At 38.4% G+C, this 21298-nt stretch overlaps 1 protein-coding gene across 2 annotated transcripts in view; it reads left to right on the top strand.

Moving 5' to 3' along the window:
- The first annotated feature begins 290 nt into the window (after nucleotides 1–290).
- MTF2 (metal response element binding transcription factor 2) overlaps nucleotides 291–21298 on the top strand; it is a 29243-nt gene continuing 8235 nt past the window's right edge. The window contains exons 1-14 of one of the 2 annotated variants that reach the window (XM_005482078.4): nucleotides 291–589; nucleotides 9628–9820; nucleotides 9968–10049; nucleotides 11315–11410; nucleotides 11796–11896; nucleotides 12226–12374; nucleotides 13611–13706; nucleotides 14541–14609; nucleotides 15420–15543; nucleotides 18788–18855; nucleotides 19233–19403; nucleotides 20048–20156; nucleotides 20311–20369; nucleotides 20503–20607. In XM_005482078.4, coding sequence (XP_005482135.2) covers nucleotides 585–589; nucleotides 9628–9820; nucleotides 9968–10049; nucleotides 11315–11410; nucleotides 11796–11896; nucleotides 12226–12374; nucleotides 13611–13706; nucleotides 14541–14609; nucleotides 15420–15543; nucleotides 18788–18855; nucleotides 19233–19403; nucleotides 20048–20156; nucleotides 20311–20369; nucleotides 20503–20607 — 1427 coding nt within the window. In that variant the 5' untranslated portion in view covers nucleotides 291–584. Of the gene's footprint in view, nucleotides 590–942; nucleotides 995–9627; nucleotides 9821–9967; nucleotides 10050–11314; nucleotides 11411–11795; nucleotides 11897–12225; nucleotides 12375–13610; nucleotides 13707–14540; nucleotides 14610–15419; nucleotides 15544–18787; nucleotides 18856–19232; nucleotides 19404–20047; nucleotides 20157–20310; nucleotides 20370–20502; nucleotides 20608–21298 lie in introns of those variants that run through there. The other variant, XM_014276021.3, reaches the window with a different exon arrangement.

Consider the following 21298-nt stretch of genomic DNA (forward strand, 5'->3'; position numbering starts at 1 on the left):
ACCACCGCGGCAAGAAGGCGGACCCAGGGTCATTCCGCACGGCAGGACCGACACCGCCACGGCGGGGAGCTTTTCCCCGAGCCCGGCCGGGGGTTCTGCGGAGTGGCGGAGCCCGGACCCCGCCACATCCCCTCAGGTGCGGTGGGAACAATGAGCGCTCCAGCCACAGCGAGCCCCGGCGGCGCGCACAGATCCGCGCCGGGCGCGCACGCCTAAAGTAGTCCCTCTTTGTTCACCAGCGGCCAAGGCTCGGCTGCGCCCGTGTCCTTCCGCCGCGGCGCCCCCGCGCCCGCCCCCGGCGCTGCCGGCGCAGGCGGGGCCGCCGGGGCGGGGCCGCGGCCCTTTGTGCTCCCAGAATGCACCAGCGCCTCCTCCGCGGGAAACAAAAATGGCGAGGGGCTGCGCTGGGGCCGGGCTGCCAGTGAGGCGGGTCTGACCGTCCCTCGCCGCCTTCCGCCTCGGCTCCGCGCCCGGGGGCCCGCTGCGCACCGAGCTCCCGGCCGCACCGCGCCGCGCCGCCGAGGGAGGCTCCCAAGCTCGCCGATTTCCCTGTATGAGGCTGTTGGCACCACTGGAGAGACCGAATGAGGTGAGGGTGGGGGGGAGGGAGGGCCGGCCGGGCCGGGCCCGCGCGGTGGGGGGAGCGCGATCCCCGCAGCCCCGGCCGGCGGTGCCGCATCCCGGCGGCGCGGCGGGGAGCGCGGCCAGGGGCCCGCTCCGGCGCGGGGAGCCCGAGGCCTGGGAGGGAGAGAGGGAGGGAGCGAGGGGGAGGGAGCTCCCTGCGAGCGGCCGCTGGCAGGCGAATGTGAGGGGTCAGCGGTGCTCCTCGGTGACCAAAACAAAGGGAGGGAGGCAGCGGGCCGGTCGGCGGGGCCGGGGGCTGCAGCGCTGAGGTGCCAGCAGCCTCGCGCCAGCTGTATTTCCATCTTCTCCTTCAAGGATATTGTCCGAGTAGGCTGCGTTTGCTCGAGTGCGAAGGGAACAGCACAAAGAGGTAGTGGTTTTCGTTGGTAACTTTGTATTTGGGGATTTTCTTTTTGTTTGTTTGTTCTGGGTTTTTTGTGTGGCTTTGTTTTCTTTTTTTTCTCTTTTTTTTTTTAAGTGCCTCACCTCTTAATTTCTGTCAGGCTTGACGATTTGAATATGCACAGCAGGCTTTTAGTCCACTTAAATGTGATAACTGTTGCTGGCTGAAAGGATATGCAGTAATGCATTTTCCTTTTTTTGGTATTGAATTCTGTGGAAAGAATGGGCTGATACCTCTTCCAGTGAAAGAGAACAATATGGGTCTGTGCTGGATGCTCTGGACGCTGATATTGGTGTTGAAATACGAGGGCTTGTCGCTCATCCATAAAGGATCAGAGTGCTATTAGAAGTAGAGGGCCTGCATAATTAAATGAAAGGTTCTGCCAGGAAAGCAGTGTAGCATTATGGTTGTTTCTGGAATTTGTGATAGGCCCAGCTTATCATAACTTTAAAAGGTCAAGCGTAGCAATGGGTAATGACATGGTGTTCTCCTGACTTAGTTTAAGGGAATGTGATCAATGATATACACTCAAACTGCCTAAACTGTGGGATAGTAACAAAAAGTTTCCCTCTTGTTTCTTTTCCTTTTGATCTGTAATCAGGTTGGTAAAAGTTAACCTGGTAATGTTTGTCCCTTTTTTTGAGAGCTCAAATTGCATTTAATTTGAAAACATTTGGGATTAAGAGAGAAGGTGAAAATGTTTCATTTCTGTCTTATTAGAATACAGGTTAATGACTTCATAGCTTTTCATTTAAAGGAGAATAAGGGGAAAAAAGATTGAACATATGAAAGGAAATGCATAATGTAGTGAAAATGAGAAGAATCTTTGTAAGGAGCTGCAAGCTGTGAAATGTGGATCTGTGCTGAGAATATAATGTAGTAATGTTTTGCACAGTTAACCCTTCTTTTGTCAAGTAAAGGTGTGTGGCTTCCCAACAACTTGCCTTTTCTGTTCTGGAAAGAATTTAAAATCAGATGTAGATGCTTCTCATATGACTTAATACGGCTAGTCAGCAGGGTATATATATTTTTTTAGTAGCTGAAAGAGACATGTATTGGTAGTTAGTATGAAGTTATGTTTGAACTTCCCTGCACCAGGAGATCAAGTAAAATTTATGAGAAGAGCAGCTGTAACAAATAAGTTCCAGTTAATTTCCTAGTAGACAGTGGACTTCAGTATTCCCTGGAGATGGATGTGAATTAATGTAGAGGTACTGAAGCACCTTTTGTGCTCCTCATGTGAGTTGTGGGAAGGAGGCTCGGGGATGTGACTGGAGGCCAGCATGGATCTTGGGTTAGGTTGTGACCTGGCTGCGTTTGTGTGCGAGCGGCCACTGGCCCTGCTGCAGAGTTGGTTTCACCTTCTTCACAGGCCTTCCTTGCCGGAAATGGAGGGGAAGTGTGTCTGAGCAAAACACAACAGGAGAAGAATTATGAAACCACAGGTATGGCTGGAGAGATAATCTCCATGGAGGAGTGAAATCAAGATGCTTCACCTTCCTTGAGAGAAGGAGAGCTAATGATGAGGGCACTCCTGATGAGTCTGGAAATACTTCATTAAATATCTTCCAGGATATCACTACTTTGCTTAAATCTTAGATCTATTTATTGTTTAAATTCTGTGGAATGCTTATGGAGGTTGGAGTTCTTGTAGACTAACCTTAAAGAAGAAAACTTATTGTTATGGGATTTTGGTCAGCTCTGAAATCCTTTTCCTTCCCCACTTCAGAGCAAGATAGAATGTTGTCTTTTATTTCTTTCATTGCTGGGGTGCATGCTCACACTCCCTTAGGTCTGTTGCTGTGTATACTGGATTTGGATAGTGTAGAAACCCAAAAAGCAGTTGCTGCACTCATAGGGGTGCTGAGGATACAATTAAGGGGAATTATGGTCGGAAAAGGTGTCTTGTGACCCAGTACCATTGTTTTCTCCCTGTACCTTCATGTGCAAACACATGATCAACCCCAAACAAATGGCTCTTGCAGTACATGACTGCCCTGTCTTTCTTCCCTACGAACTGTGTTATTCTGTAATGATCTTTTCAACTCTAATCCTTTCACTATTTATATCAAAGAGATTTAAACACTTCTAGTTATTTAAGATTTCTTGAGAGAGAATGTGAGCAAAAATAAAATCACAAATGACTGTAATATTATGAACATGGGGGTACACTTATCCTGGTGACCACCTCTTTTTAACAGTATGTTATTAAGGACAGTCATATTTCACAGGGTCAAAGGGCAAAACCAGCGTAATCTATCTAGATGCTGAAGTTTTGTATCACAAGCAGTCACTTTCCTTCAGCCCTCTGGCTGAACTTCTTTCTGATATGCTGCAGATTCATAGACATAACTGCTAATCAGATTAATAAGCTGCAGGGCCTCACTTAGTTTTTATTACCAGTTTTTTATTTCTTAGAAGCAAAATCTATTACTTTTGTCACTAAATGTGATGCATATGCTTTTGAAAGCATGGATCTATATTAAAAACTCACAAATGGAGAAGGAAGCCCAGGCTAAGGTTGGCTGGGAGTCAGTTTTGCAGGATTGTCTGGGGATCTGACAGACAGAGCAGAATACCAGCCAGCAATGTCCTGTGAGCTAAGGCAAGTGGTATCTTGGGCTAGAAGAACAGGAGACTGAGGGGAAGTGGTTATTGCTTTCTATGCAAAGCCATTAGACAGCATCTCAGCAGAATGCTGTGTTTGGGTGCTACCACTGCAAGAGACCTCCAGCTGGAGGAGTTTGGTGTAGGGCCACCAGGGCAGTCAGGGACTGCAGCACTTGCTCTGGGACAGGAGGCTTAGGGAGCCAGGTTCATTCAGCTTCAGGGGGGTGTAACAGCAGCCTTCCAGCTCCTGTGGGAAAATCAGTGTGATCCAGTTGGTCTCTTCACAGCAGTCCTTGGCAGGAGGATGAGAGGTAACATGCCTGCATTGGGATAAGAGAGATTGTGATGGGGGAGGGAACATCCCCTCTCCCGAGGGGGCAGCTCAGCAGTGAGACAGGGGCACAGGGTGCTTTTGTGGCCACCTGGTTTGGCCTCATGGCTGATGCTGTGCTGAGCAGGACTAGAGAATTCCTGAGAGCCTTTCTACCCTGAATTATTGTATTATCCTAAACAACACTTAAAACTGAAAGTAATTTTGGTAATGTATTTCTTATCCCCCCGTTGTTACTCTCTGCTTTTCTAGACTGAGGGGTGCCTGGATTATAGTCCCCTTGCCTTTTTTTGATACAGTTGGCTTTTGATTGTACCAGCATGCAAAATAGTGTAAAGATAAGGAGCTTCAAGTGTGTTTTGTAGGTGCTGTATGATACAGCACATTAGAAAAGCAATATTCATTTCAGTCTATGAAGTAGTGTAAGGGAGAGACTATAATCTGGATTTGTACTTGATCCTTTGCTTAATAAAAGTTAATGGCAATGTACTAATATAATAGCCTGTTTTTGTGTAATTGGAAAGTGACTGATGCAATAACATTGCTATTATGAAAAGCAAAGTGGTTTTTTTTCTTTTTCGTTACCTGTTGAATTAACCTGATCTGAGGTTTGGACCTGGGTTGGGGTGGAGGAAGCTATCCTAAGTTTGACTTGTCATCCTGTTAATTTTGACTGTCTTCTTGGCCCAGCAGAATCTTATCTGGGGGAGGAAAGTATGTTTGCCACAATGAACAGATAGTGCTTAGTATGAAACCTCATAAATAGTGGGGAGGCTGAAAGGAAGAAATGTGGCCAGGATCCAACGTTTCTCCAGCTGATAATGTAGGTACCACATCCAGGTCACAGGCAATGTTGGAAACATGGCTTGGGCTTGGTTATGTGGAGCTGGGTAAACAGGCTGTGATTATTACTCTCAGACAAGATTAATTTCCCTTTTTTGCTGTCTTCTAGCTGTGAGCACTTGTGTACCTGGCTTGTTTAGTCACCAGATCTCTTGTGAGGTACTTCAATTTATTTTAAATGTCACTCAGTGAATTCATATTAAGGGAAAGAAGACTGAACAGGAAGTTGATGGAGAAGCCAGCTTGTTATTCCAGAGCTGCTGGGAAGGGAGCAAGCTGCTGTATTGGATAAGCCATGTGTGAAACTGCCATGAGTTTTGTGTGTTCTGAGCCCTTGCTACACCTCCATTCTCCTCATTCCATGTGAATGTTAACTCCTGTTTCAAGGAGCGAAGACTGCTGGTATTTTACAGCATCTTACAGCTTCTTCATAGTTCATTTTTCTCTAATAAAGGGCTAGTTTGCAACTTCAGACCAAAAAAAATTGCAGTTAATCAGCACTAACATCATACTTCCAGAATCTGAAGTGATTATCTCTAGTTGTCATAAGGTCTTTCACTATATTTTCCTTTCCTGTGGGATAGATAGTTTTGAGATAGATCCTAAAGCTCTGTGGGCTATCTTAGAACAATGCTCTGTGTGTGATTTCTATCTGAATTGTCTTCTGACAAGTCTTTAAAGTCTTTAATCATCCGTTCACTGTGATTTGTATTTCCTAGGAATAAATGAGCTATTTGTCCCACACTGAGTTTTCTCAGTGGATTAAAATTTTTTTAAATGTTCTTTGAGCACTTTGTTGTTAAAACTTAGTGTCTTTAATGCTTCCAAAAACTATCTGTACTTATAGGATAGCTGTCGTCTGTTACTGTTGCAGCATTTATCAATCAGGCAGCTCTTCTGGAAAAGTTTCCTGAAATTGTGTGGATTGTTAGTGAACCTGACTGGTTCAGTCATGCAGTCTGACAGTGCCAGCTGAGGGAGTTGGTGTCCCAGGTTGCTTGTTTGCATTTATTCAGTTGTGCTTACAAACAGTTCTGTTAAACAGATCAGTGAACTGAGATGGCTGGGGAAAAAAAAAACCAACAAAAAAACCAACCACCCATCAAGGGAGTTTTTCTTAACAGAAGTTTTTTCACAGCAGTTGTTGAGACTGAAGGAGTACAGGAATATCAATGATTTTAAGAAAAAGACACTTGGAAACAAGAATGCTCAGTCTTTTTAATCCTCCAGCCTCTTCACATATTTTTCCCCCAGCTTTTCCACTTCTTCTTTCTGTAGGATAGCTGTAGAGGTACCAAATGAATACCAACATTTTCTAACTACTCATAAAGAGATTAGAGTTACAAGTGAGTTAAAACTAACCAATCTAATTTTGATAAATACAATGCTAGGTGCAGTAGCTGCTTATGGTTCATAAATCAGACTGATTTGGGTAGTTGACTTTGGGGGGAAATTTGCCATTCCTGTTGACAATAACAATTAATGTCCTGCTTCTGCAATGCATTATAAACTAATTTGTTAAGTAGATGAAGCGAAGGTATCTACCTGTCTTACTTGAGAATATCTGTGGCTATGGTCTTGACTCAGAGGTGAAAATCAGTGAGCATTTTCAGTACTTTGACACCAGCTTCTCAAGAAAAGGTGGAAGTGCATTTCTATTTTCAAATGTGTATCAGTGTGCAGACACATTTTACTGACTGCCACCGCTGACTTCTGAAAGATTGTATGGGTATATGAATACTTTTTTTGGTTTTGCATTTTAAGTGCTAGAATAAAATACAGCACAACATCCTTAACATTGAGTATTAGATGTAAAGCCATACATACTGTTTGACATACAGTGTAGCTTGGTTGTGAAAGTTAAATGAGATCATGTTGATCTTTATATTGTATGAGATTTTTTTGGAAAACAGTGCATCTGATGGATATTGTGCAATTATAAGTTCTTGGAGAGAAGTGTTTAAGATGGCGGGGAAATTGTTATTTGAAGGTTACTAACCATAGTATATGTTGGGAAGGTGCTATGAAGCTAACTTTAAGGAAGACTGGAAAGCAAGTTGCTGGAAAATGTGGAATTTTAACCTTCTTGCTTGCCAATTTTAAAATTCAGTTCGCATTTGAACTTCCAACAAAAGTTTTATTTTAATGGTAGGTGTGACTTTTTGACGTTCCACTACAGCAGTTAGAGCTGTGGCAAGGCAGATGGGCAAGTTAGTAACATTTTATGCATGTGGCTTTTACACTGGTCTGCACTGCATTTCTTGTGCAGCGGTTCTGGAAGGTACTTCAGAGACACCTACTTTAAGTAACTTATGTCCTATTCATTAAAGTCAACTTGTTAAAACAGTTGGCTTCCTACTTAGTCGCACTCAAAATCACCGAGGGAGTGTTTCCCTGGAGAGAAACTTCCTATCCATGTTGCAAGCAACTGTTAAGTTACTGTCAGCCTATTGTAATAAGTAACCCTATTTTCAGTGTCTGAGATAAACCATGAAGTGCCACAGCAGGAGCTGCTTCATGAACTGTTCACTTGTCACTTCAGCACTGCCATCGCTCACAAAGAGAGCAGTGTGGACAATGGAGAAGTGCCTGCTTTATTGGCTCACATCTTTGCTGGCTATCAGGGTTCTTCAGGGGCTGAAGCTGCTGTTGTGTATTTGTTGTTGTATAAGTGAATGTATAGATTCATTTAACTGGTTTGTGTCAATAAATGATGCACTTTTTTTTTGTTGTGCTTCAGTGGTGTTGTGAGCCAAACTTTTGTACTTTAAAAAATGCTTTTGAAGACTTTTTTAAAAATACAGCTCACAGTTGTTTTTAAAGTGACAATCTGTACTGTTTTTGAGAAATGAATTTGCATCTTTTTGTGTATTTGGTACAAGATCTTTCATGCATTTCTTAAAGTACTGGAAAAGAAGAATAAACTTTCCTGCCTTGTAGCAGGAACAGCTACCTATTTCTAGGCTAGCCTAGCTAGGCTAACCTAGCTTTTCCTAGGGTCTTAAACCCCAGAAAAATTTTTGAAAGAAAGTCTTTGAACCTCTCTGAGGGGAGTTCTGTCAAACTGGTTGTAAACCAGATGTTAGTGCCAAGAAAGCAAGAAGTGTCCTGGGCTGCCACTCTGCTATGGTAAACCTGTTTTGAATGCTGCACGTGTCCTGTGTCACTTTTCGGAGGTTTAGAGTAGAGCTGAGGAAAAGTAGCAGTAACTTGAATCAGCTTTTGTCTAAGAAGCAGCAGAATTGGTAAGATTGTTTATCTGGGAAATCTGGCAGGATGTTGGGTCTGAACATTGTTACTTGCACCATGAAGAAAGAAGATGGAAAAGACAGTTTAATTTTCTGATGCAGGGATGAAGGATGTCAGATGAAGTGATAAGGTGTCAGCTGTGAAACAAGCCAAAGGATTTTTTTGGTCCTCTGGTCTTCCCTGGTCACCCATCTGAATATTTTTGTGTTTGGGATCAAGCAGGACTTAAAAGTGGTGACCCAGTTGTGCATGAGGATGCCAGAGGCCCATTATAGCTGCTCTTACTGTCATGTCATTGTTAAATGTCACATAGATTATAAATATGCTTAAAGCAGCTGATTTTCTTGTGCCTAACCTTGGTTTAAACTGATTAGTGTGGTATTTGAAGCCATTACCTTTCCAGTTTTATTGTCATATTGTGAGTAGTAAACTCTTTAGAGAGACGATTCCTTTCTCCTTGAAGCTGTGGAACAACTTCTCAAATATCTGTATAGCAATTCTCAAACTATATGGGGCACTAATTAGTTTACTGCTTTTGTCTATGCTTTGAGATGAATTCAAATGTTTCTGGTGCTGATAATGTACCTAATATATCTTGAGTGAGGAGAAACTGCTCTTTAGTTGACTGTGTCCTGTTTGATTCCCTGCTCCCTGACAGTTTGCATCCTAGTTACACATACCTGCAGTTTCTAGAGAAAATACATTTGGATACACAAATTGTAACTGTATTACGTAGTCTCAGATTCTGAGTATTACTTGGGAAATTCTGCCTTGTGCAATCTGTGGTCCTGTTTTATAACTTTCTGTATTTTACTGCTTTAATTGAAGTGTAGTGTTTGACAGCTAGTCTGATATTAAAGCATATCCACACTTATATGTAGATAGACTATATGTTGTGGAATGTATGAGCAAAAATGCTTATTGATACAACTAACTTTCAATTTTGGGGTTTCATACATGAAGGAAGGTTGCACAATTTGTTGTTCTCTTTCCTCTCTGTTAGAGTAAGGGTGGAAAATAAGAAGGAAAATTGATTTTACATAAGAAATTCCACATGTAGAAATTCTTCCTGTGCTGGAAAGCTCTACAGCAATGCTTAGTGGCATTGCATGGTTCTGTGTTGGTGGTACTTCAGTGTACCTTGAGCCAGCATAATGCTCAAGCTGTACTCTTCCAACCAAGGTAATGCTGTTAGAATTGGCATCTTTTTAGCTTCCTTGGAATTCTAGAAAACTGGCAGTGATTTGAGTTTTGTATAAGTAATCCTGTATTGAATGTTTTTGATGTGTTTTTCAATGCTTCTGGTGATTTTATGAAGAGTCTCTGAGCTGAGGATGAGCATCCCCATCCTCATTTACATTTGTTGATTTCCTAGAACACTTCTCTTTTATTAACTTGTTCCTTTCAGAAATTGTACACTTAGTTAGTAGCAGAGGCACTGCTACTAAAGATGTGTAAAGTTACAAAAGACAAGCAGGTCTCTTGCTGCCTGGAGTTGTTGTGCTGGTATTTCCAGTGGTTCCTTTAAGCCAGTCGTGGTTACCTGCTGTCCTGCTTGCCCCCTCAGAGACTCCGCGGCGGTGGGAAATTCACAGAAGCGCTCTCCTTCACGCCGCAGCCACAAGAGCTCAGCGTCTCTGGCCAAGCACTCGGTCCATGATGGACAGAAAGCCAAAAAGCCACTTTGTAAATTTGAGGAAGGTCAGGATGTCCTAGCTAGATGGTCAGATGGCTTGTTTTATCTTGGAACTATCAAAAAGGTAATCACATTTTTTAACTTCACTGGAGTCTTAAAGTGCTGCATACTGTTGAAAATTGCGGTATTATTGGCTCACTTATGTAGTATTAAATACATTCTTCTGTTTCGTGCTTTTACTCATGGCTTCCACTGTATTTCTGTCTTTCAGATAAACAAACTGAAACAGAACTGCTTTGTTATATTTGAAGACAGTTCCAAATCCTGGGTTCTCTGGAAGGACATACAAACAGGCAAGAACTTCCATGAAGTAGTCCTTGTTTGGTATCATTTGTTTAGATTACTGGTATCTGTTAAAAAAAGATTATTATATAATATTCTTTAATTCTAAAGAGTGATATAATTTAATGTGAACCAGGAACAAAAATTAAACAAATAAGAAAAATGTTTTCAAACAACTGTCATTGAAGTTACTGTTTTGTTTTGGGCATTTGTTTGTTTTCACATGATGAGTGAGGTGGAGGAAAAAAAAAATCTTCTAAAAATAATCTAAAAATAATCACTTCTAAAAATAATCACATTTGAGTTTGTTTGGGTGGGGGTGGATTAGTTCTCTGCCCTAACAGAAAAGTCCAGGCCCTAATTTACACCAAGTTTATATTCTTTGTACTGTTTTCAGTTGAAACGACAGAATATGGAAAGAAACGAAAGCTTGGTGAATCTTATGTTTGAGCAGAGTTTGGATACTTTAAAGGAACACCATAACTGTTGCACATGAGAAACCATTACAGGTTTTGGAGTATTCATGTGATATAAAGAAATGTGTCGTTCTCAAGTGAGGCACCCATCATATAATACCTTACTGGTTTTCAGACCTTTCCGTAGTAGTTAATGTTTTCATAACCTAATGCTGATGAAGCATAGATGATAATTTCTTCTGAAAATCAGTTAGTTTCCTCATTGTACAAACACAATGGAAATCTGCTCTGGCTCTTGTTGATTCTTGATGTTTAAGATTCTTGATGTCTACTTAAAGGAAAAGCTTTGTGTTGTAATAGCAAAAAAATCAACTGCTTTATTTCTTGAAGCTTGCAAAAAATGCTGTTCTACTGTGTAGTACTAGTTTATAATCTGACTCATTCATCCTAACTATCAAGATTTAATAAATGAGTATGAGGAAAATTTCAAGTTGATGACCCTTATGGATCTCTTCCAACTCAGATAGTATTTATTTTTGGGTATTTTTAGCCTAAATTTGCATTCTTTATTCAGTTACTGGATTTTTATTGTTGATGTTGAGGAACCATGTATTGCATTGTCAGTAGGCAATACAAAGCCTATAGATATCTGATAGCTTATCGTATGTGATATAAATATTTATAACACAGTCTGTACAAAGTGTCTGAATATGTTCTTATTAAGAAGTTTGTCACTGTAACAGTGTGTTTCTACAATGCTTGCATCTGTAAGTGAAATTATGCCGAAGGCTGTACATGTGGTAACTGTGTTTAAACTGCAGATGTAATCTGAAAAAAATCACAATCTCATCTTTGTCTAGGAGCCACTGAGAGTGGGGAAATGGTCTGTACAATATGTCAGGAAGAGTATTCAGAAGCACCAAATGAAATGGTTATATGTGATAAATGTGGGCAAGGTAACTAGATATTTTTTTTCTATTTACTGCATTTTAAAAGGTGTTTTGATTTGTTTCACAAAGGAGGATATTTGCCCGGCTATGACTGACTGCTCAACTGATCTTAAATTTTGTAGCCCTTAGTGGCTATTAACAGCTCAGTGAAAGATGATAATCCATGTTAAAGTGACTAACACCTGTTCTGTAAGTCAAGATTATTTTTTTCTACTAAGAAAACTTAAAAGACCATTTTGAATGTGTTACCAATCTTTTTGTTCAGGTTTTTGGCACTTAATTGTGAATAATGCCTGATAGTTGCATTAAGTTATGTGGTTCTGGCAACACAGTTAATTCTGTGTAAGCTTTTGTCATTTTAATAACAGTTTCCTGATCATTTTTCATCCAGGTTACCATCAGCTGTGTCACACACCAAATATTGATTCCAGCGTGATTGATTCAGATGATAAATGGCTCTGTCGACAGTGTGTATTTGCAACAACAACCAAGGTGTGTTTCTGGAAAAAAAAAGTTCATACATTTCATATTGCATGCATCTATGTTTTTGAAATTGAAACAATAAAAAGAAATGGCATATTTTCAGTGATTTCTTTTTTATCTTTGATCTGAACTCAAATTTTGTATGTTGAGAAGTAATGCTGTTTTAGAAATTGACAATATTACACTCTTAAACAAACATGCTAGTATAAAACATAAATACACCTGAAAACATTTAACTTGAAAATTATGAAAACCTTTCTACAATCAAATGAAAAGCTTTGAAAATTTCAGATATGCATGACTGGTGTTTGTAAACTACTGTATCTGTTCTGGCCCAGAGAGGTGGTGCACTTAAGAAAGGACCAAATGCCAAAGCACTGCAAGTCATGAAACAAACGTTACCATATAATGCAACAGACCTTGAGTGGGATGCAGGTCATAAAACCAACGTCCAGCAGTGCTACTGCTATTGTGGAGGACCTGGAGAGTAAGTAAATGGATAATATGTAAGAACTTTTCTCTACTGCAGCTCCAAACTTGGACTCTTTTCTTCTAGACTTCCTTGTGAACTCATTAGTTTTTGTTGCTGTTGTGTGTACATATCAGAAACTGGATGCAAAGTGGGATTTTGAATTCTCTGTGCATTTGTGAAGTGTCTCACGGTGGGAAATACATTAATTTATTTTCTTCTCCCATGAAATATTTTGGTTTGTTTTAATTGTTATGTAGCCATCACAGATCAGCACGCTACATTCTGTAATGAGCAAGAAATCTTTTTGTCTTGCTACTTTTGATGTGTTGAGTCTGGATGAAATTGTTTGTTGATGATCTTGCAATTCTAGGCAGAATTTTTCAGATGTTAACTCAGCTCTGTCATAAATCACAAAAATAAATGTACCTAGAGATTAGTTTATGAAATTTTGTTTGAATAGACAGCTTTCTGATTCTACCATAATGTCATATCCTGATTTTCAGTGACTGGCAGAGGAAAGATTTTTTTTTCCCCTCTTATGGCATCACAGAGTCCTCTGCTGGTTCTTTTTTACAAGGCAAAACCAGGACTTCTTTAGCAGGTAGAGAGGAGTACTCTGGTGTCTGCATGAATGAGTGAAAGAATAAGATAGCATTGTAGATTTGAGGTCAAGGCAAGTAAAGAGTCCCACAAAAAGCAAAGTTTTTGAGGGTATACACACAGGACAGAGCTCTGGTTTGAGACTTGAACAAACATGGCTGTCAGCTTTGCATGGTTCCCTTTCTCAAGGGAGAAGCTGAAAAAGGAAAGGGTGTAAACTATGAGGTTTCTTTTGGGGATTCAAGTAGTTGGATCCCCAGAACAAATGTTTGTGACTTAATGCAGAGTTGTGTTGTGCTTTAGGAAGTAACGAGGAAGCTAAATCTAGTATGTCAGAAGGAGCTCCTATGGAGTTCTTTAATTCCTGTTGAGAATTAAAAGGTGGATGTGAGAGTAAATTAAATGTTTTTTTTCTTAATGTAATAATTTAATTAATTCTTTTACTAGGCTGTCTTTTATTATTCCTCTCTGTCTTTCCCAGTAATTCATTATGGAACTAAATGTTACTGAAATATCCATAGAGATGACTGTTTTATAAAGTGTGCAAATCAGTTTGGGTCACAAGATCTCTTGTATTTAATTTAAATATAACGAAGAAACAATTTTCAGTAACTTTTAAAACACATATTGTGTCTCTTTCTGTTGTTGAAGCTGGTATCTAAAGATGTTGCAGTGCTGCAAATGTAAACAGTGGTTTCATGAGGCTTGTGTGCAGTGCCTCCAAAAGCCAATGCTTTTTGGTGACAGGTAAGAAAATTAAGCTGTATTTGGTGGGTTGTATTTATTTGAAATATGAGGGAAATCTCACATATGAGCTTTTATTGGGGCATCCATCACACAGCAGTATTTTTCAAAGAGGGCTTGAGTTTTGAGTAGAAGTTTATACACAAGACAGCCTGTGTTTGGGTGCCAGGAAAATGCAGTTCTTCATATCAGCTGAACAGGATGCAGTGGTGGGTGGTGGAGAGGTGACCAGTGGAGAGTTGGATTGCAGCTGGTACTGCCTTTACTTTGTGTGGGAATCCTTTATACAATAGGTGCAACTCTGTTCGTGTGCGAGGAGTTAGGACAAACAGACAAACAAAAGTGCTGGTCTGTGCTTTTAAAGAGGAACTTTGAGCACTTGCAGTAGATGAAAGGAAAATGAGAAGAGAATCAAAGAGCATTTCATTCATTATTTGTTATCATTTTATGTGGGAATTTTTCTGGAATGCTTGTATGAAGGAACTGAGTTAGGACCCAGGAATGTATGGGTCCTTAAAATGCATATTTGCACTTTTGTGCTGGGCACATGACAGAGCATCTTAACTGATACAGTCACAGGGTGAGGACTTCCTCAGGCAGAGTGAAGCAGTGGTAGCAGGATGAAATCAAAGCAGTACCTTGTATCTGGCCCAGTAGGTATCAGTGCAGATTACAGAAGTTGCTAAAGTAAAAAATAAAAGGACTCACAAATACTACATGGCTGTGTTTCTAGCTTGCTTAACATTCATTTTTTTCATGATCAGGGTGTTTAAACACTGAGTGTATGAACACCCATCACCCAGACCCGTGTACATATACATTTGTATGTATTTTTAGGTTTTATACGTTCATTTGCTCAGTTTGCAGTTCTGGACCAGAATACCTCAAACGTTTACCCTTGAGATGGTAAGTATGAATTTTTAAAAAAAGAGTGATTGGATACATGCTCTGCTTTTCTTTCTGATGTTCTGGTTTTCCTTGCTAAAAAGGAAATCTGCTTGTTAGCTTGAGCTGTTTCCTGAGTCCTTCTTGCTGTGTGTGTGATCAGGGATAAATCTCTTTCAAAGCTTATCTGTAAGGGTAGAGATATATTGTGATTGCATGCTCTTGGGATTCAATCCTGGCATCATTCAGTGCAGTGACAAGCAACTACTCACTTTTTGTGTATGTGAAGATTGTGATATCTAAGTTAAATGGTTTTTGCAGGTTTAGGATCCTGCTAAGCCAAACATATTGAGCACCAGCACACACATCCTGATACATTTTATAAAAGTTTCCTTGAATAGACATAATGGAACTAGTCTGTAATAGAAATTATATCCAATTTAGTGGATATATACCTAGTGCTAACAGATACATGGTGGAAATTACCTTGTTAAATGTTAATTCACCAAAATACTTGCATGATTTCAAAACAGATACATTCAATTATGAATTCAGACTTACTTACATATCCCATGGTCCCGACCAGTTTTGGAGTTAAAAAAAATATCGTGACAATGAGATGAGGCAGAAATGAGATGCAAAACAGAAGGAATCATTTGAAAAGAAATTGCAGGAGACTTCACAGTTTTGTCTGGATTGAGTGTCTTAAGTTGGGCTTTGTGTTCCTCCACCTGTATAATGCTAATATCTTTTCTACTAAATTGTTTCAAAGGAAAGCAATTGGAAGAAAAATACTTGTTTTCTCTGTTTTTTTTTATTCAAATATTCTAGGGTAGATATAGCACATCTATGCCTTTACAACCTAAGTGTTATTCATAAAAAGAAATATTTTGATTCGGAGCTTGAACTTATGGCCTACATTAATGAAAACTGGGATAGATTGCATCCTGGTGAGGTAAGTAAGTAGAATACCCTTTCTTGTTTCTAAATCACAGTGCATACATATGTCCTCAAAGTTGACAAACTGTGAACTGTTTTACTCTGGATGTTAAATCCTTTAGTACCTTAAAATCTGATAATACCAAGTAATGAAATAAAAAAATTTCCTTGCAGAAATAGAATGCTTTTGAAGTGGTGCATGTTTTTCTAAACTGTAAAATTTCTTCAAGTCATCTATGCAACTAATTACTTGCATGGTGACTTTCCATTACTTAGCTGTTTATTCTGTTGCATATCTACATTCTGTTTTAGTTTCATGATTCTTTGATTACATTGGTATTTTCATGTGCTCTGACCTGAAAATCTAAATGTAGAATTGAAGGCAGAGTATATTGCATGTGAAGACCACGTTCAGGGTCTCTAAGGTGTAACACATTGTTTGTGTTAAATATTCTAGTCAAAAATTTCTTCTTTCCTTCCTAATTCTTACAGTGGGAGTGGTCAGTTTGTATCCAGTTTGTTTTTCATCCTTTTGCAGTTGGATTCAGCTACTTGTCAAGGCATTTTTTTTTTTTTTTAGTTCATTACTTTGCTAGTTATTTTCCCAGCTATTTGATTACTGAGAATTTACCTTAACATTAAAGCAAATCCATTTACTCAAGTAGATTGACTTCATATTTAACTAAGAGGACCAGTGTTGATCTTGGCTCTTGCATATGAGGTTAGATGCAAAAATTTATGACTTAAGTTCAAAGTGGGCTACTGCTAGTAGAGTAAGTTCTCTTTTTGTGTGTATGAGAATTCTTTAGGGTTTGAAGGTTTTTTTAAAATATATGGCATATAATGGGTTGAAATTTTCTATCAGTACATTCTACTTCCATACTTCAGTAAATTCATAGAACTGTAGTCCCATTTTTTTAGCACTCACAATGTGAGAACCAAGTGTATGTTCTTGGTTGAAATAAGTAACTATTTTTCATAAATAATGGAAAATAGTCTAAAGATATGTATTTTAAACTATCAGTGTTTGATAGAAAGTTAAGCAAACACTAAAGCATTACTAAAAATTAGAGTCATGAATACATATCTGGTTTACTTTGCTGTGTTTGGCATCTTTTACCTAAGTGATATAGAATTGATTAATCTGTCATATGAAGTCTCGAGCTTTGAATTAAAAAATGGCTACACAAAATGTAATTTTCACACAATTTTTTCAATAGAATTAATTTTTTAGCTATCTTACTGTACAGCTTAACAAGTATGTAAGCTGTATTAATTTTGAATTTGGTTTTTCTCAGTATTGAGGGAAGTTAGAAGAAAATGGTTTGTTCATTTAACATAATACTCCTTATATTTAACATAATGTCATGTGGGTCAGAGCAGTGGGTGAGGAGGGTGGAGCTGTCATTGGCTTGGAGCACATAAGCCGTTCTGAAGAAGTTGAAAGGCTGCACTCCTCTCTGTGCTCTTCCCCTTTCTGCTTCCAATCCATCCATGCTCAGTCTGTGAAAAGCATGTAACTAAGGGGGAGGAAGGAAAGGGCAGATCCAAAACAAATTCACTTCGTTAATTTCTATTTTCTATTCTTTAATATTTCTGCACCTTCAGGGGAACTACTGATGTGAAGTCTGAATGTTACACTTTTAGAGGGCTAGATTTTGAATAAATTCATACAAGCTGTTTTGAAGATATTTAAATACCTTATTCTGTACCGATTTTAAATGTCTTTCATGAAGTTGGCAAAAATTGGCTTGAAAAATCTGATTAACTTTAGTTAATTAGGGAAATGAGGGAAACAGAAATTAGTCACAGCAATAATTAACATGTACAATATAGTAATTTTAGGGATTTTGTGATCTCCTTAAATTGCCACTGTTAAAAATGACATTTTAGTTTCCTTCTCCACCTATTTATACTTGAGTAAGAGGAAAAGGCTTTTAGCTGTAGGTAAGACAGTAGTAAATGGTGGAGTTATCAGAACTCCTAAGCCAGTAATTTTTAACATGTTATTTAAAAAGCAATAAATATGTGGCAATTTTCTGTAGTCTAACATTGCAAGACTTCTAGATAGCAATGGATTGAACAGAATGCATATGGTGAAGATGGAAAAGAAGTTGCTGCTTTCTTTGGCTAAAACCTCTTGAGCACCTCCATTACTTTTGGTAGTCAGGTAGACTTTCAGTCTTGCTCAAAATTATGTTAAAATGTTGGGGTTTATGAGTACATTTATTCACTTATTTTTAGCTTGTTAGCATGTTGAATTCTTTGACCTTTTCTCTCATGTTTGGTGAGGATTGTATTCTTTAAAAATTATCTGATCCTGAGTTTTTTGTTGAGTTTCTTTGAGCTGTGAATGTGTGGTCTGGTCTTTAGTATTCGTATTAATAGTGAAGCTTATAAACTGCTGCCAGCTCTATAATTACAGACAAATTTACAAGTTTTGGCATGGCAACCTGAAACAATGGTAGTTCTTGAATTGAAAAGTAGATAGATAAATATAAATGTAAACAATCTAATTTTACTTTCTGGTACTTAAATGTTGTGTCCATGTGATAGTCACCACCATACTTGTTATGCTTTTCTCTGTAATTATTTATGCAATTTTTCAGAGAGAAGATTTCATGTTTCAAAAGCTTGATAGGGACTAGTTACTTCAGGTTTTGGTGAAAGGAGAGAGGTTAGGCTGGGCCTTAGCTAAAGGGTCATGAAAATACATCTACTGGTTTGGGGTTTTTTTAATTCTAATAATTTTTCTGAGAGCTTTTCTTTTTTGTATGAAGTTGAGTAGTATTAAAAATATGAATTGAGTCCTATAGCAGGATTTTGCCATAATTATAATAAATAATTAGGTTCTTTTGTCTATTTACTTATCCTCTGTTTGCAATCTCAATTAATTTAGAAGTACCTACAGAAAACTTTTTGTTAGGAGTCTTGGGAGGTTGTTGGGATCTTGGGAGTCCTGTTAGGATTGCTTGGGAGAGCAATCGGGTGTTACGTTCCCTCATGTACTAAAGGCTTTTGAGATATTTTTCTTGTACTTCTTCAAAGTGAAACTCATTCTATGTCCTGGGCTTGATCCTGGCATTAATTCTGTAATTAATGTAAATCACAAAATGTATGGGATTATGGTTAATATGCACAGCTAACATTTCCTTAATGTACTTCACATTCAAATCTATAGTTAGAGTGACTAAAAGTAACTGGGATCTTTCTATTACTAAAGAATTCGAGAGGTTAAACTATTTCTTAATACTTTACAGCTGGCAGACACACCAAAATCTGAAAGATATGAGCATGTCCTGGAGGCATTAAATGATTACAAGACTATGTAAGTTATTGGTACTTGTTGTTTTAAATATTGTTTGCCTGTTTAATCTGACTTAGGTTACAGTCTTCAGTCTCTGTGATAATCACTCTGGCTGTAGATAGCAGTTAAAGTTTGAAATAATGTTTCTATTACAAACTATAACATTACATAGCTGTTTTGATTGTGACCCAGACCAAGAGAACCATTTTAACTTCCAAACTCCTTCCACTTCACATTTTGTTTTTGAGAAGGAGGATTGCAATGGGGTAAAGAGGGGAATAAAGTAGCATTTAAATAGCTATTCTCTTTGCATAACTTTGTTTTGCATGTACCATGCTGTTGTAAAAGTTGAGTTCCCTGGTATCAGAACTTTAACAATTAATTTAACATCCATCTAGGTTTATGTCTGGAAAAGAAATAAAGAAAAAGAAGCATTTATTTGGCTTGAGAATTCGAGTTCCTCCTGTGCCACCGAATGCTGCTTTAAAGGCTGATAAAGAGCCAGAAGGAACTTCACATGAGTTCAAAATTAAAGGCAGAAAGTCATCTAAACCAATCCCTGATGTGAGGTAAAATAACCCAGTCATTCTAGCTGTCTTGTGGTTAATTTGGGGCTACTGTAGTTATTTTTTGGTGCCAACAAAAAAGGCCTTTTCTTTGTAGAATGTTTTTTTTCAAATTAATTGTAAAGGCAGATTATTTGTGAGAACAAGGTCTTAGAACAAATGTAGTTAACTTTCTATTAGGATTCTTCTAAAAAATCATCATGAAATTTAGCAGTAAGAACAATAGAAAATATCCCAACTTTGCTGTCATTTGGGAAAAAAAACCTTTTGCCTTACTGGATCTCTTAAGCAATAATCTAACTAGAATTCTCAGTAGGAAGTATGTTGGGAAATAGTACCTTGTATTGGTAAATGTACCATCATTTTCACCAAGAGTGGTCATATGAATAAATGATATTTAACACTTGTTCATTCCTCTTCAACATTTGGGAATCAGTAATGTCCCTAGAAATACATTGACTCTGTTATGTTACTGTAAAACAAAACCATGTAGCTTTGTACCTGCAAATTTTGATTTGCCAGAATCACCTCATTTAATACAATGTTTTAGAAATAAGCATCTAATTGTAATTCAGTGCCAAAGGAAAGCATGTATTCAATGAAAACTATCATCAGTAATACAGAATAAAATACAAATTTTCTTCTAGGGAATTAAGTAATGGTATAGAAAGAAAGGGGAAAAAAAAGTCAGTAGGTCGTCCACCTGGTCCCTATACAAGAAAAATGATTCACAAAACTCCAGAGTCATCTCCTCTGGTAAGGATATTTCTTCCCCCTTCCTCCCTTCCTTCTAACTGCATCATAAATGTTGAAGAAAAACATAACAAGTTAATGAGTTTATGTTCTCCCCTCCTTGCTCTCAAATAAAATCAATAAAAAAATTTAAGTACCTTTTTTTTCCCCCACTTAGGATAATGAACCAGTTCCAGTGATAGAGAACCCAGCCTTGGAATTACCATGCACTGTTGGGTAAATTAAAAAAAATCCCTCCCATCAAACATTGTAACACCATGTCATTTATCTGTTTGCTTCTGAAATGTCAGCTCAGTTTTTAATGTAAGATTGTTTTTTTGCCTGGCAAACCTGTTATCTTGCAAAACAGGAAGTCTGATGGAACTGCGCATTCATCCAATACCTCAGATGTGGAATCCACAGGTGCTGCCAGTATGAAAGAAACTACCTCATCTAACATTTCCAGACATTATAGGTAACTGCTCAGTTACTCTATCTGCTATGAAGATCAAGATTTGCAGTGTATTCATTTTACCACAACTTTCTCAGAGTAGAGCTATAAATAGCATGGGGAAACACAAAGAAATAGGATGAGTGAAAATTTGTCTTTAATAGTTCTGTTTACAAGTCAGAGATTGAGGAATTTTTGGTACTTGTTAACCACTGGTTTTGATATAAAATATGTGGCTAAGTGACATTTACTGAAAAGAATTAAACTGCAAACATTTGCTGAGTTCAGTTTTCTACTAGTGGTCACAATAGAACTGATGTACTCTGAATTAATTTTAGCAGCTTGTTGTTTTTTAGGTTTATATGTTCATGTTATAAAATACTAAGTATGCTGTGATTTTCTGCAGTCAATAGAGCATGAAAAAATTCTGGCACAGAGTTTATAAATAAATTATTAACTGCAGTCAACCTTCCTTCAAGCAAAAACTTTTCCCTCTCTCAAGTTCAGCAAATAGAAATTTCTCTTTTATTGATGTACGTGGATTTTACTATTTTGTCTCCCCTTTCTGGTTCATACTATTGAGTGCTATCATGAGTCATTTTGTGTGCACTGTTGATACACACTAATTTTCAAATAGCTCGTGTTTAATTTAGAGTTCTGAAATTGTTAGCAACTGTGTCATACTTACAGTTACCTGTCTGTAGGCAATAAGTAA

This window comes from Zonotrichia albicollis, chromosome 8, assembly GCF_047830755.1.
Source record: "Zonotrichia albicollis isolate bZonAlb1 chromosome 8, bZonAlb1.hap1, whole genome shotgun sequence".
In the NCBI taxonomy this organism is placed as follows: Eukaryota; Metazoa; Chordata; class Aves; order Passeriformes; family Passerellidae; genus Zonotrichia; species Zonotrichia albicollis.